The sequence below is a fragment of the Lissotriton helveticus genome, chromosome 9 (assembly GCF_964261635.1).
Source record: "Lissotriton helveticus chromosome 9, aLisHel1.1, whole genome shotgun sequence".
Taxonomy (NCBI): domain Eukaryota; kingdom Metazoa; phylum Chordata; class Amphibia; order Caudata; family Salamandridae; genus Lissotriton; species Lissotriton helveticus.
Window position 1 is genome coordinate 656,178,890 of NC_136070.1, and position 13,542 is coordinate 656,192,431.

General features: G+C 51.2%; 1 protein-coding gene across 2 annotated transcripts in view; it reads left to right on the forward strand.

The window, feature by feature from the left end:
* YIF1A (Yip1 interacting factor homolog A, membrane trafficking protein) overlaps nt 1-13,189 on the forward strand; it is a 177,913-nt gene extending 164,724 nt beyond the window's left edge. For both annotated transcript variants that reach the window (XM_078660748.1, XM_078660747.1), the window contains exon 9: nt 12,746-13,189. In XM_078660748.1, coding sequence (XP_078516874.1) covers nt 12,746-12,910 — 165 coding nt within the window. In that variant the 3' untranslated portion in view covers nt 12,911-13,189. The remainder of the gene's footprint in view (nt 1-12,745) is intronic.
* The last annotated feature ends 353 nt before the right edge of the window (nt 13,190-13,542 follow it).

Consider the following 13,542-nt stretch of genomic DNA (forward strand, 5'->3'; position numbering starts at 1 on the left):
CCAGGACGAGGATGAAGCGATGCCCTTGCGATGTTCGGGGGTCTAGAGGCCCCACGATGTCGATCCCCACTCGTTCGAAGGGGGTGGTCACTACTGGAAAGGGTTGGAGCGGGGCCTAGACTTTCCCCCCACTCTTTCCGCTGGCTTGGCAGGTCGGACAGGTTCGGCAGTAGTTGTGCACATCGTTGCGCATTTTCGGCCAGTAGAAATGGGTCACCAGGCGGCTGTAAGTTTTGTCCTGCCCCAGGTGCCCGGCGAGGGGCACGTCGTGTGCAAGGTTTAAGAGGAAGTCTCTGAATCGTAGGGGGACCACCAACACTCTGCTGGCCCCCAGTTCGGCAATTTTCTGTTCGCTGTATAGGAGGCCGTGGTCCCAGTAGACCCAGTGGGAGCACGAGGTGTCCCCGGCAGCTTGGGTTGAGGCTTGCTGCCGGGTCCCCTCGAGGGAGGGGCAGGCCTTCTGTTCCTGCCGGAATTGTTCTTGGGTGGGACCACCCTCTTGGCGCCACTGGGCGAGTTCGGGGATGTTGCTGAGCTCGGCGCTGTCTTCGCGGTCGGGCTCCGTTGGCCCGGTTTCAGGGTTGGATTCTTCATGGACTCTTCGGTCGGGGCGGCCTCGGTCGCCGCCGGGGCCTGGGCTGCCATAGATCGGGTTGTGGCGCAGACCCACTCGGGTAGTCCCAGCATCCCCAGATGCTCTCTCCGCTCGACTTGGGCCCAGGGGGAACTCTCGAGGTCGTTTCCGAGGAGGCAGTCCACGGGGGCGTCGTCCCGGACGGTCACCTTGATGGTGCCTGCCACCCCTCCCCACTCGAAGGGAATTCGGGCCATCTGGCACAGGGTCTCAGAATTGTCGGCGGCCAGCACGGGGCATAGTACGTTTGGCAGGATCTGTTCGGGAGTCACCAAGTGGCAGCGGACGGCCGTCACACTGGCTCCAGTGTCACGGAGTGCTTCGACCCGTCTCCCATTAATGTTGACCCACTGACGGTATTTTTGGGTGTTGCTCGGGAGTGGGCCCCGGGGGACCATGTCTCTTTCGCCCAGACAGACTAGGGCCATGGCCGCCGGCTCCCACTCGGTCTGATCCTCGTTGTAGGCCTCTTCGTCTTCTTCTCCTCCTTCCCCTAGGGCCGCGGCAGCGATCTGGCGGGTCGGAGGCCCGGTGGTGCCAGGACGCTGGTTCATGGGGCAGTGGGGGTCACTGGCATAGTGACCGGACTGCTGGCATCTGTGGCAAGTGATGTTCGGCCGGGGCCCCGGCCGTGCGGGGGGGAGGGGCCTCTTCTTGTTAGGGATGGCGAGGGGTTATTTTGGGGTGACCCCCGGGGCGGAGCAGATGGGAAGTCTCGGCTCCTGTTCTGGCCTCCTCTGACGCCTCGCTGGTGGGAGTGCCCCTGGCCGTTCCGCCCTGATTCTCCTATCGGGGTCCGGGGGACCCGGGTGCTCACCCATCGATCGGCCTCGACGGCGAGTTTCCGTGGCTCGGTCAGCTTGCTGTCGAGGAGATGCTGTCTGAGCTCGACAAAGCAGTTGTTGGAGAGGTGCTCCCAGACGATGAGGTCGAACAGCTGCTCGTAGGTGGACTCTTTGCTACCCTTGATCCATCCTTCCAGGGCCCGGCTATAAAAGTTCACGTACTCCACCCAGGTGGTACCGGGGATCTTTTTGCAGTCTCTGAATCTCTGCCAGTACATCTCAGGGGTGAGACCATAGCGGGTGAGCAGGGCGTCCTTCATGTGATCATAGGAGGACATCCCGTCCTCGGCCAGTTCTAGCAGGGTGTCTCTTCCTTCGCTGACAAACTTCCCCCATAAGCCGGCACCCCAATCTTTTCGGGGTATGCAGTGCGCAGTCATGGCAACTTCATAGGCCTTAAACCATTGCTGGATGTCGTCATTCTTATAGTACTCTTTAACGACATCCTTGGGAATGTGGACCTTCGGTTCGGCAGGAGGTGGGGCGTCCCTGGTTACCGTGGCGCCAGCTTCTTCGCTCTTGGCCTTGATCTCCAGTTCTTTAAGGCCACGCTCGTGCGTGAGTTTCTTTTCTTCTAATTCTCTTTGCCTCCGCCTCTCCTCAATATCTCCCTGTAGTCGTAGTTGCTCAATGGCCATTTTCTTTTCTGCTAATTGGAGTTCTCCGTCCAGCCGGAGTCGGGCGAGCTCCAATTCATGGAGCCGGTTTTTCTCTCGTTCCCGGGCGTCTTTGTGGGAGAGGCCCGGTTCTCTGTTGGCGGTTCTTTCTTCCGTGGGAGCTGTGACTATTCTCGGGGGTGCTTCGTGGAGAATGTCATCGTTAGTTTGGGGTGGAGTCGCTCCGGTCTCCACCCACGTTTGCAGCGCTTCTTTAAAATCTTCTTTTGTGCTTAGTCCGGTGGTAGCGATACCTAAGGCTTTGCAAAATTGTTTGAGTTCTTTGTGGGTGTAATCCTCTAATAGTTCCTTCTGGAATTCTGTGGTCGTTCCGGCTTCCTTAGTAGTCATAGCTGTTGTGGGTCTCTGTTAGTAGTGGCGAGTTACTCGCTGTACGATTCGCGTCGGCTCGGATCCCGTCGCCTGCCACCAATGTTAGAAAGGCGATCCCAGGGGAGACAGAAGATGTCTGACTGTCCACCCCGAGACCCACCTCTCTTTATGGATTAGGCCGAGCGCCGTCGAGAGGCCCCCTTGGCGGGGCTCCTCTCCTACAATCGTAACAGTTGAGCAATCACACTACCACAGGACACCACACGAAGGTATTCTCAAGAATCTTTATATAAAGAATAAAGGCAAGTTCTCGTAGCAGTATACACAAAGGGATCGAGGGATCCTTAAAGTCTTGGTATCCGGAAAACAGGGGTAGCGGGACAGTCTTGATCACAACTAGTGTGAGGATAGTTCACGAGATTGGGCCGCGACAGCGTCAGTAGGGCCTCGAAGATGGTTCAGCGTGGTCAGGCCGCGTCAGCGTCAGCAGGGCCTCGAAGGTGGTTTAGCTTGGTCAGGCCGCGACAGCGTCAGCAGGGCCTCGAAGGTGGTTCAGCTTGGTCAGGCCGCGACAGCGTCAGCAGGGCCTCGAAGGTGGTTCAGCTTGGTCAGGCCGCGACAGCGTCAGCAGGGCCTCGAAGGTGGTTCAGCTCGGTCAGGCTGCGACAGCGTCAGCAGGGCCTCGAAGGTTCCAGGTGCAAGAGTTCAGGATCAGCCGCGACGAGGTCAGCAGGGCTTCGACTCCAAGATACAACTGGCGTCCTAATCCAGGGCTGGCCCAGATATAGGACTGGAGTCCTTTGATGTCCGGACCCTCGCGCCTGGGGGTCAGAGGGGCCGGGATGAAGGTGTCCAGACACCCAGCAGGGGGGTGGAGCCAGCGCCCAGGGAGGCCGGAGGGCGATCGATACCAGGCGTCCGGGGACGGCTGGAGGCCCATCGAAACTCCCCTTCTCCGGGATCCGCCAAGTGGCCACTCTACCCCCTGGGAGGATCTTGGTGCCTCGATGTCGGGGCTTCGCTGGGGCCAGGGCCAGGGTTGGCTGCGGCCACGTGCTCGGGACGTGAGGGGCTCAAGATGGAGTCGGCCCGGAAATGGTGGCCTGGCATGGTCGCTGGACCGGCAGAGTTGGCGAGCAGGGTTCGCCGGGGTCCACGGGGGGAGAGCCGTGGGTTGCCAGGGGGGCTGCTCTCGTCGAGGGTTCGTAAAGGGTGGTGTCAAGGGGGCGACAGCGGGTCGATGGAGGGCCGATGTCGTCCTGGGCCCGCCATGCGGGAGGGGTAGGACCACGCCACGAGGCCGGGTCCAACAAAGTGCTTTAGTTACAGTAGTGATTTTTGAGGAATATAATTGTATTTTAAAAGTTGACACACATTTTTTCACATAGAATAACCAATGTTATCCTATGGGAGAAAATTCACTTAGCAGGTAAGTAGTGTTATCATTACTTTTTCTTACTCAGTGGTGGCTCCTGGTTCCAGCACTGGTGCATCTCCTGTAAACAGTTGAAAGAATGTGTTTAAGTCATACAGGCGATTTGTTTTTGTTTTTTTAGGAATATTGTTAGTTTGTGAAAATAGACACAACTTTTCTGGTCAAAACCAGACAATGGATTCCTATGGAAGGAAATTCAAGTTACTGGTAAGTATGGTTAGAATTAATTTTCAGGATCAGTACTGGGCTCAAAGATGCAGCACTGAGGTCTCTCCTGATAACAGGTGAGTAAATCGGAATTCGTAGTTCGGCTGATTTTGGAGGAATTTTTTTAAGTTCCAAAACTCCACACTTAGAAAAATGTCCAAGTGAAACCAGTCAATGTTAGCCTATGGAAGGAAATTCAAGTTACTGTAACTACGATTAGAATTACTTTTCAGATCTGAAATAATGCACAACAAGATTATATCATAAATACTCCATCAGTTCCAGTGCACTCACATAGCCACATCAAAAGTATTCAGTATATCTGTTGCCATCAACACTGCATCGTCTGCAATAGCGACTCAATCTGAATTGTGATCCCACGATTTTTTCAAATTAAAAATTTATTTTGGCCTTGGTGGTCCTTGTGGGACCCCCTAAGCAGGCCTAGGGGGTCAGGGTGTTTCTACCCTGCCCCCTTTGCGTGTTTTGCACATTTGTTTAACTGCCTTATCGTGGCACAAGACGGCTGCCAACACTTCCTGGTTTGGAGTGTTGACAGACAGTTGACATCCAATCAGCATGCAGCTCGTGCTCGGGAAGGTACAGAGAACAGTACAGAGAACAATACAGAGTACAGTATAGAGTACGGTACTTAGTCTCTAAATATCACTATGATTTTACTTTTGATTTTCTCAGGAACTACTTAACGGATTTACACCATTTAACAAAAAGCACAATCTGCGAACCGAACTCTACCTTTTTGCCAAATTTGGTGTAATTACGTTCAGCCGTTCGAGCTGTAGCCCTGGCTAAAGGTCCTATGGAAAATTGCATGGGGAAAACACGTTTTGGGACCCCCCTCTTTTTTCTCGGCCCCCACTTGACGAATCACCCCCAAACGTTCAGGGAAGGAGCGGAGCAGGCCATTTTCTTGGAGAATTTCGCGTGTATTCGTCCACCGGCACCAAAGTTATTCCAAATAGAATGTTGCGGATTTCCTATGGAAACTAGGTCCTAACTATATCTACCTACTGGCGACCGCCAGTAGGTAATATATACCCTTTGCATGTTTTGCTAGTTTGTTTCACTGCTTTTTTGTGCCTCGGTTCTACCGAGGCACAAGATGGCTGCCAACACTTCCTGGTTTGGAGTGTTGACAGACAGTTGACATCCAATCAGCATGCAGCTCGTGCTCGGGAAGGTACAGAGTACAGTACAGAGTACAGTACAGAGTACGGTACTTCGTCTCTAGATATCACTATGATTTTACTTTTGATTTTCTCAGGAACTACCTAACGGATTTACACCATTTAACAAAAAGCACAATTTGCGAACCGAACTCTACCTTTTTGCAAATTTGGTGTAATTCTGTTCAGTCAGGGCTGTAGCCCTGGCTAAAGGTCCAATGGAAAATTGCAAGGGGAAAACACGTTTTGGGACCCCCTTTTTTTCTCGGCCCCCACTTGACGAATCACCCCCAAACGTTCAGGGAAGGAGCAGAGCAGGCCATTTTCTTGGACAATTTCGCGTGTATTCGTCCACCGGCACCACAGTTATTCCAAATAGAATGTTGCGGATTTCCTATGGAAACTAGGTCCCAACTATATCTACCTACTGGCGACTGCCAGTAGGTAATTATATGTATCTATGTATGTATGTATGTATGTATGTATGTATGTATGTATGTATGTATATATGAAGCCGCTCTCTCCGGTACAACAGAAGATACTTCCCCCTCCGTTTTCGAAGATGACCAGAGACACAAATGGAGGTTTGGCAGGTAAAATTTATTAAAGAACAGGGGCAGAACCGGTTTCGGCTGGTGCCTTCTTCAGCTGCCTAGTCCATATGCAGTGTTGACCCACACAGGAATGTTTTATAGGCTCCTCCTCACAGTGGTAGGTTGGGCTCACCTGCGTTGAATTGTTGCAACGTACGTTAGTGTAGGGGTCTACCAGTCACAAAATGCACTGTACTGACAATCCTTGCAGTGGTGGGGCTTCACATTGAAACACAAACTTGTGGCTGCCAAACTCCTTTCTCTCTGCCACAATCACCGAGGACACGCATCAGCGGGCATTGGTCGGTCATCAGCGTCTTTCGACGACCTCCTTGCCTGGTGTTGTCTTGGTGCGCTTCATGCCTCGGGGAAACTCATTGGTGGGCCGCGGTGCACTTCGACTCGTTGTCACCATTCCGCTTTTTCCAATGGAGTCCACGGCCACTTGTAGGAGGGTCTCTGGTGCGCGTCACAGGAACCGCGCTATTATGAAGCCGCTCTCGCCGGTACAACAGAAGATACTTCCCCTCCGTTTTCGAAGATGACCATATATTTCAATTACAATCATTCTACGGGAGGATTTCTAAAAGCATTGTGACTGTAAGTCCGTTCATTTCGTCACCCCAGTGGGCTGCTGGCAGGGTGCAGTGGCACTATATTGAAACGATATGGAGCACAGACCAACACTTCCCCAGTGTGTACAATACCCTTCTGCTCCGTATTCCCCTTTTAACCATCCATCGCCAAATCCGCACTCAGCTGCAGTGTCTGCTTGCGACCGGGTAGGCTGCAAATCTGAGAGGAAAGGTGTGCGGAAATTATATTAGCGGAGCCATATATGCCACTCCCGGCGCGCTGGCGTGCGTTTTCTTCTTGTCTGCGTCAGAGCACAGATCCTGGAAAACCAGCAGTTCCTTGGCCTGGTTTTTGGGACTTTTCGACACACTCAGTGTCATGGGAACAGTGTGCAATGCCTTCCAGCTTTAAGGTTTGCGAAGCCTGTGCGCGTCACATGTGTGGCACTGTCCCGCACCTCATCTGTATGTGGTGCCTCGGTGTGCACCACGACTCCAAGGACTGTGACGCCTGTCAGAGGATGAACCCAAAGTCCTTGAAGGAGCGTCGCATGAAATTGCTGCCCGCATGGATGTCCATTGCGGCTCCCTCCCCTCGCCGCTCTTCTTTTTGGGATCAGGCTCGTTCCCGAGGTCGCTCCTGTGACCGCCGTGCGACAACAGGTAAGCGTAAGCACAGGCGTCGCTTACGATGATCTTCTTCCAATGTCCCTGCTGCTGCCGCCCATTCCTCTCGCACTATCCCGGGTAAGGGCGCACAGCAACCTTATCCTCTATATACACCCTTTCCGGGTGTTGGGGTAACGCGTGCCCAAATGGAGGCTTATTCTAAGGCACTCCAGGCTTGTTTTGAGTCTCCCCCTCTCCCTGGTGGGCCTTCAGGTCCCACAGAGGTAGCAGGCGGTCATGCCCGGTCTTCGTCTGCGGACGTTTCCCCAACTCCGGCTGTGTGCGCCAACTCCAGTTCAGGAGCCGGCGCGTCACCTCCAAGCCAATGCCTAGAGCACAGCTCTCCTTGTCACTCAGCGCTTGGCCCTGTGCGGCTTCCTGTGCCGACGTCGGGGGCGCCGCCGGCCTTGACGCCGGGTACTACACCAGGCTCGACGCCGGTTCCGGCACCTTGTGCTCCCCCAGGAAGTTGGCAGTGGGATCGACGTCAGTCCTCTGTGGAGGTAGTCGACAACCAGGCAACTCCCATGCGGCATCGATGGACGCCGGTACAGGCGTCGATTCCTATTCCTTCGATGGTTCCTCGGGCGCCGATAAGTCTCCAACGCGGCGTCCGTCGACGCCGGTAACACCATTTATTCCTCCTCATTTGCAACATGATGCTTCCCTGGACTCCCCAGATCACTGAGCCAGAGTGCAAGTACTCTGTGTTGCCTGGCCTTTGGGTCAGTCTCCGGCTCCTCCACTCCTCATGTCTAGTGGCAGGCTTAGCCTTTAACCGTCTCCTACAGACGGTTTGTTGTCACCTACACGGATGGAGACTGAATCTAGTGCTGCCTTTGCGCCCGCTATTCAGGGGGCGGCTGCTGTACTCTGCTTTCAGCCTCCAGTGGTGCCTCTACTTTCTGATCCTTTATTGGATCTGCTCCATTTGGAACCTATCGAAGTAGAACCTTTGCTGCCCTTTGGGGAATCTCTACTTGACGTTCTGCGTGGCACATGGTGAAGACTCTCTCTGCGTGACCCTGTTGATTGGGCTATGGCTTGTAGGTACCGCCTTGCTCCGGGTGATCCTCTTTGCCTGTCTCTTCACCCAGCAGCTCAAGGCCGAGTTGTTCAGACGGCTTTTAATTTACAGTCTTAACCCACATTGCCATTGTTACATCCCACCAGGGAGTCTCGGTGGCTGGATGATTGTGGTCGCCGGCTTTAAATACAACCTGTGAATTTGCACGCGAATCCTCAGTTCTTTGGGACTAAGTTGCTAATCTTCTCCTTTCTATTCCGGCAGGGCCACAAACAGAATTGCTCCGCCTTCTACTGCATGGCAGAAGCATGGCTCACTTCTCTCTTAGGTCTTCCCTTGATGCAACTGTCTCTATGGGACTGGTCCTTGCTTGCGCTGTGGCTTTACGCCGCCATGCTTGGCTGCTCGACAGTCATTTCCCAGATCAGATTCAGGATGCCCTCCGAGATCTGTCGTTCAATGGGGTGGATCTTTGACCGCCACGCGGATTCGGCTGTCTCCCGTCTCTTGTCCGGCCTGCAGTAAATCTTGGTGCCATATTCTATGCATCCTTTTACGGCACCCACCCTGATGCACTGTTTTGTTATGGTGCCATTACTAGGTTCATTCAGTACATCCATTTGGCTGCTTCTCTTGTTTTTTCAGTCCTCTGATTGTGTGCTTAGTCCAAGAGGATAACCCTACCGGCGATTAGCCTTACCCTATGTGGGCTATTTCCCTGGCATTAGGTTCTGCCTTCGCCTTGGTTCGCTCCTGTGGAGTCTCCTCGCGGACATTCTGCTGGGAACCACTTGTTTATTCCTACAGTGATCCTTGTATGGTATTGCTTATTGCATGTCTGATTGTCCGTCTGTGGTGCATTGGACCCTGGCATAGGTTCCATGCCGTAAAGTGTCTATCTCGCACACCTGGCGGGATACCTTTTGGTCGCACTTTTTCACAACTGACACCCTATTGCTGCTGTGCAGCTTACTTATTATTGTTCTTACTGGTGCAACTCAGGTGTACGGGCCCTTCAGGGTTTGTCCTCTAAGGCAGCGGATCAGCAGACGTTCTCTGCTATACGTGGTCATGACCTCCTTCTGACCACCTAGCACTACCACTACAGCATTTTCCATATCCCCTGCTGTTTCCGTATGGGGGTTTCCACGCTTTACTTGAGTTCATGCTGTGCACTCTCAAAGGGGTGTGTTTTCCTTGGATTAGTCGCTTCTTGAGGTCCGGGACCTTTACATTTGTCTTCACCTTTTCCACTGTCGTAACTCGGACAGGGGGCTTGGGCAACTTACTGTACTGGATATTGCCCTACCCACATGTCTGCAAGTAATCTCACATTTTTTCCTCCTGCTCTGTATCTGCTCTGTGTTCTTACCAGGCGGATCCGTGCATGCTCTTTCCTTCATGTGGTTTCCATGGTTCTTGTCCCGCTGTGCTTGTACCACCAGCTCTTATGTTGTGTCTGGCTTGCTGGTGCCCTTTTTTTGGTAATTGCCTTCTTGCTGTTGTGCGCCTTTGAGCTGCTCACGCTACCGTACAGGAGGTGTTTGCTTACTTCGTGTGGCTCCAGCGCCCACACGGTATGCTTAGATGCCTTCCGGTATGCTTGAGTACCTTTGGGTCTTCCCTCTTTTTTGTTGATGTTCAACTGTACGTCTTCTGCCCTTCACATATTGCCACAAACCACCTGTCCTGTCGTATCTGCTGCCTTAGTACTACCGGCATCTTGTGGCCGTGGATTGGCATCCTGCTAATGCGGTCACTTGTGTCTTGCTGGTACCGGTTTCAACAGGGTTCCCTTTCACTGTTGTACATATTGGGCCGGTGTGCGATGTCTGTCATACCAGTTGCTGTCTCTAGAGGCTATGCTGCAGTCGACACGCTGCATCCGTCAGATCTCTCAAATCCTCGGTTTAGCTCTTCTTTTTGCGAAGTCATAACCTTCCTTTTTACCCCAGCATATCTAGTATATGGTTTCTTCTCCATGCTGGCGTTTGCTGGGTAAGGGTCATCCTCTTGCCACAGCTGCCCCACGTGCCTTTTCCGGTATAGGTTGCACAGGGTTTTTTTCCACTGTTTTGCTTGGCTTTTGCTTTCTGTTGCCACCTCGGATCCTGTGGATCCTTCAAACCCTGTGTTGGTTCATCCCCTTTTTTGAAGTTACGAACTCACTTTGCCATGGGTATTCTGGCTCTGTGCTATCCTTCTCTCAGCCTGTTATACACAAAGGGATTTGTGTGCTGTTATTGGCGGCTTCTGGTGCCTTTGCCTCCCATTCCTTTTTGCCCTCTTAGAGCTTCATGGTCTGGTGGTTAATTGCCTGTCCTCATTGTGGTCCGTCCCAAAGGTTGACAGTGCTGTTAAGTCACCTTATGGACTACAAAGTTCTTTCGGGAACTTGGTGGGGTTCAGTGGCAGACCCGCCTCCTTCATGGGTATGGCTTTGGTATTTATTCTAAGTTAAGGAATCTGTGGCTAGACGTCTCTATCAGATGAACGAGTTACTTACCTTCGGTAACGATGTATCTGGTAGAGACATAGTCTAGCTGCAGATTCCTTAACGCCCGCCCGTCCTCCCCGTTCTGCGAGGACCCTTTCAGGTTGGGGCTTTCTATCCTCCCCTCCCTTATGGTGGCTTGCCATTTTACAAGGTGATATTCTCTCACTTCAACACAAACTGCTTTATTCTGTTTCTCTGCTCCATCCTGCCCATTCTCTACATTAGGCGGTATGTTAATAGCTCATGCCAGCCTTCGGCCTGGATTGTAGGGTGTGAATTCTATTCACGCTTTTTCCCCCCTCCATCCCGTTCTCCCCTTCCACAGTGCCTTGTGGTCTTTGTCACCCTTACAGCTTTTTCTTTCAGATCTATTGGCTCTGTACATTTATGGGTCTATTAGTTGGGGTTGCGACGTCTTTCTGGTAACGTCTTGTGGTGTACTCTTTAATCTTCTGTTCCGGACGTTCCCCTTCACGGTTTCACTTTCTGGATGCGGACATTTTATCCTGTGCCAGACTGTTTTTTCCACATCTTTATCTCCCTTTCACGTTGATTGAGCCTTCGCTCATGCAGGATGGCTTTTCAGAGCACCGCTCTCTCGCCTGTCAATTTCTTCTAATTTTTTTTCATCATTTTTGCACACAGTTTCCGAAATCTCTCTGTTTTTTCTTTTGGATATGGTCTGCGTTCTGACGCGGAAACGTTTTCTGACGAAAACAGACAGCGCGCCGGGAGGGGCATATATGGCTCCGCTGACGTCATGTCTGTGGCCGACGCCAGGGCGGTGCCGGCACGCAGCGATGCTGCTGCAGAAAATTTTCCAGATTCAGTCTGACGCCTGGGGATATTCTAAGTTAAGGAATCTGCGGCTTGACTATGTCTCTACCAGATACATCGTTACCAAAGTTAAGTACCTCGTTCACCTGTAACTGCGGTTCTACAGTATTTGTATCTTTCATAGATTCACATGCGACCCACCCTCCCCACCTGAGAGACCCTTATTTCCTCAAGGTGTATAGTTTGACATTTGTGCTTGAAAGTCTAAGGAGTTTAGCTTCTCTTGGGGGTGTTGTACAGGGTGCTGTCACGTGATTGGCTATTACTTTACAAAATAAGGTAGATAGACTATTGCTGTGACTGTTAATTACATTGTAGCCTATTATAGTATTATCTACTGCTTTTATAAGGATACCGTGGTACTCCCACTACGAAAACTGGGGTGATTCAAGTATGTGAATCTATGAAGGATACCAATACTGCAGAACCGTTGTTACAGGTAAGTAACTCATTTTCTTTCGTGACAGTTGGAAGTGCTAGCATGCTGATTGGATGCTTTAACTTTAACCACTATATCGTAATGGTAAGTGTTTAATCTCCTCACCCTTACATCGACTTACCTACAGTTAACCTTAAGATGTAGTGGTTAGGTCAATGAAGCGGATGCAGTGTTTTTCCCAGTGCGTATAATTCATGCAATATAGAGGTGGAACTATGATACACTTTTACAATGTTGCTGCTCATATTGTACAGGTCAGGCAGAAACCTTGCTCTTCTGCCTTTGTGTACCTATTCTCAATCAGCTGCAAAGTGCTGAAATATGTGTATCTATTCTCAATCAGCTGCAAAGTGCTGAAATATGTGAATTAATTTGAACCACTGGTAGTTGAGGTGTAGTCTCTACCATTATTTTTTAATTAAATCAAAAGCTCGGTACACGTTACACACAAGGACCAACCATATGCAAGTCGGCCTTAGCACTGCACAAAGGGAACAGTGCAGGTTTGACTGCAAGTGCACATTCGCTTTGTGCGGCGACCTAAGAAGCCGTTGAAGTGTTTTGGCCTTGTGGTGTGAGGGCATCTCACACTGCTGTTCACCATATTCTTTTCTAGTCCATTATTCACCATATTCTTTTTTTTTGTCCTTGATTTGAAGGACACTTGCTTACCTGTACATGCTCTCCTTGTTCTGTGTGAGGTCAGCTTGTGGTAGCCACTTTTTCATGTTTGTTCCTTCTGCCAATTTTCACCTGATTTTCAATGCAATGTCCAAAATGACTGATCCACAAAACTTTCATCCTTTGTCAGGTACGCTCCTTGAGGATGAAGATTCTCTCCACCATGACAGCAGACGGCCTTGGTGCCAGTGGAAGTCACAACTCCAGAAACCGCCTTCGGATGTACATCACCTTGGCCGCAGCTGCCTTCCAACCCTTAATAATCTACTGGCTGACATATCACCTTGTCCGATGAGTCAGGCGAGCTGACTGTGGAGAGGCTATGGGAGCCAGCCTGTCAGCAGAAAGATTTTTTCAGCTTTGCAATATGGCATATGGTGTTCTAGGACAGAAGTGGAAGTGCCATGGGGAAGGTACAGCCATCCCACCCAAGGGGGCAGAGGACTCCCCTCAAATGAACTTAAGGCTTTGAGTGCGGGACCTGGTTCTGGATGTCCTGCTTTTCTACTTGTTTTTCATTCCCCTTGTATTAATATTTCATCATTGTGCAATAATACAGACACTCCTTATCCGCGCTCTGCTTGTTATATTTCATAATGATTTTTTTTTAGGTATTCATTCACAAAGACTGTTTGGTGTTTGAATCTGGGCACAAGTCCTAAAGAAATAAGTGGGGGCACTAAGCTAGTTAATCGGTATGCAAGTGACGTCACGGTGTGTGACATCACGGCGCGTAATATCACAGGAAGTGGCATCATAAGAAGTGACGAGATCTTAAGCCCTCACGTACATGTTTACTAGGTCTATCATGCGTACATTGGAGCACATTTCGAGTAAACATGCAAACCCTCCTGATTAGGAGAGAAGACTCACACTTTTATAAGCTACACATAAAACAATGTTGCCTTTTGTCAGCGTAAACCTCCT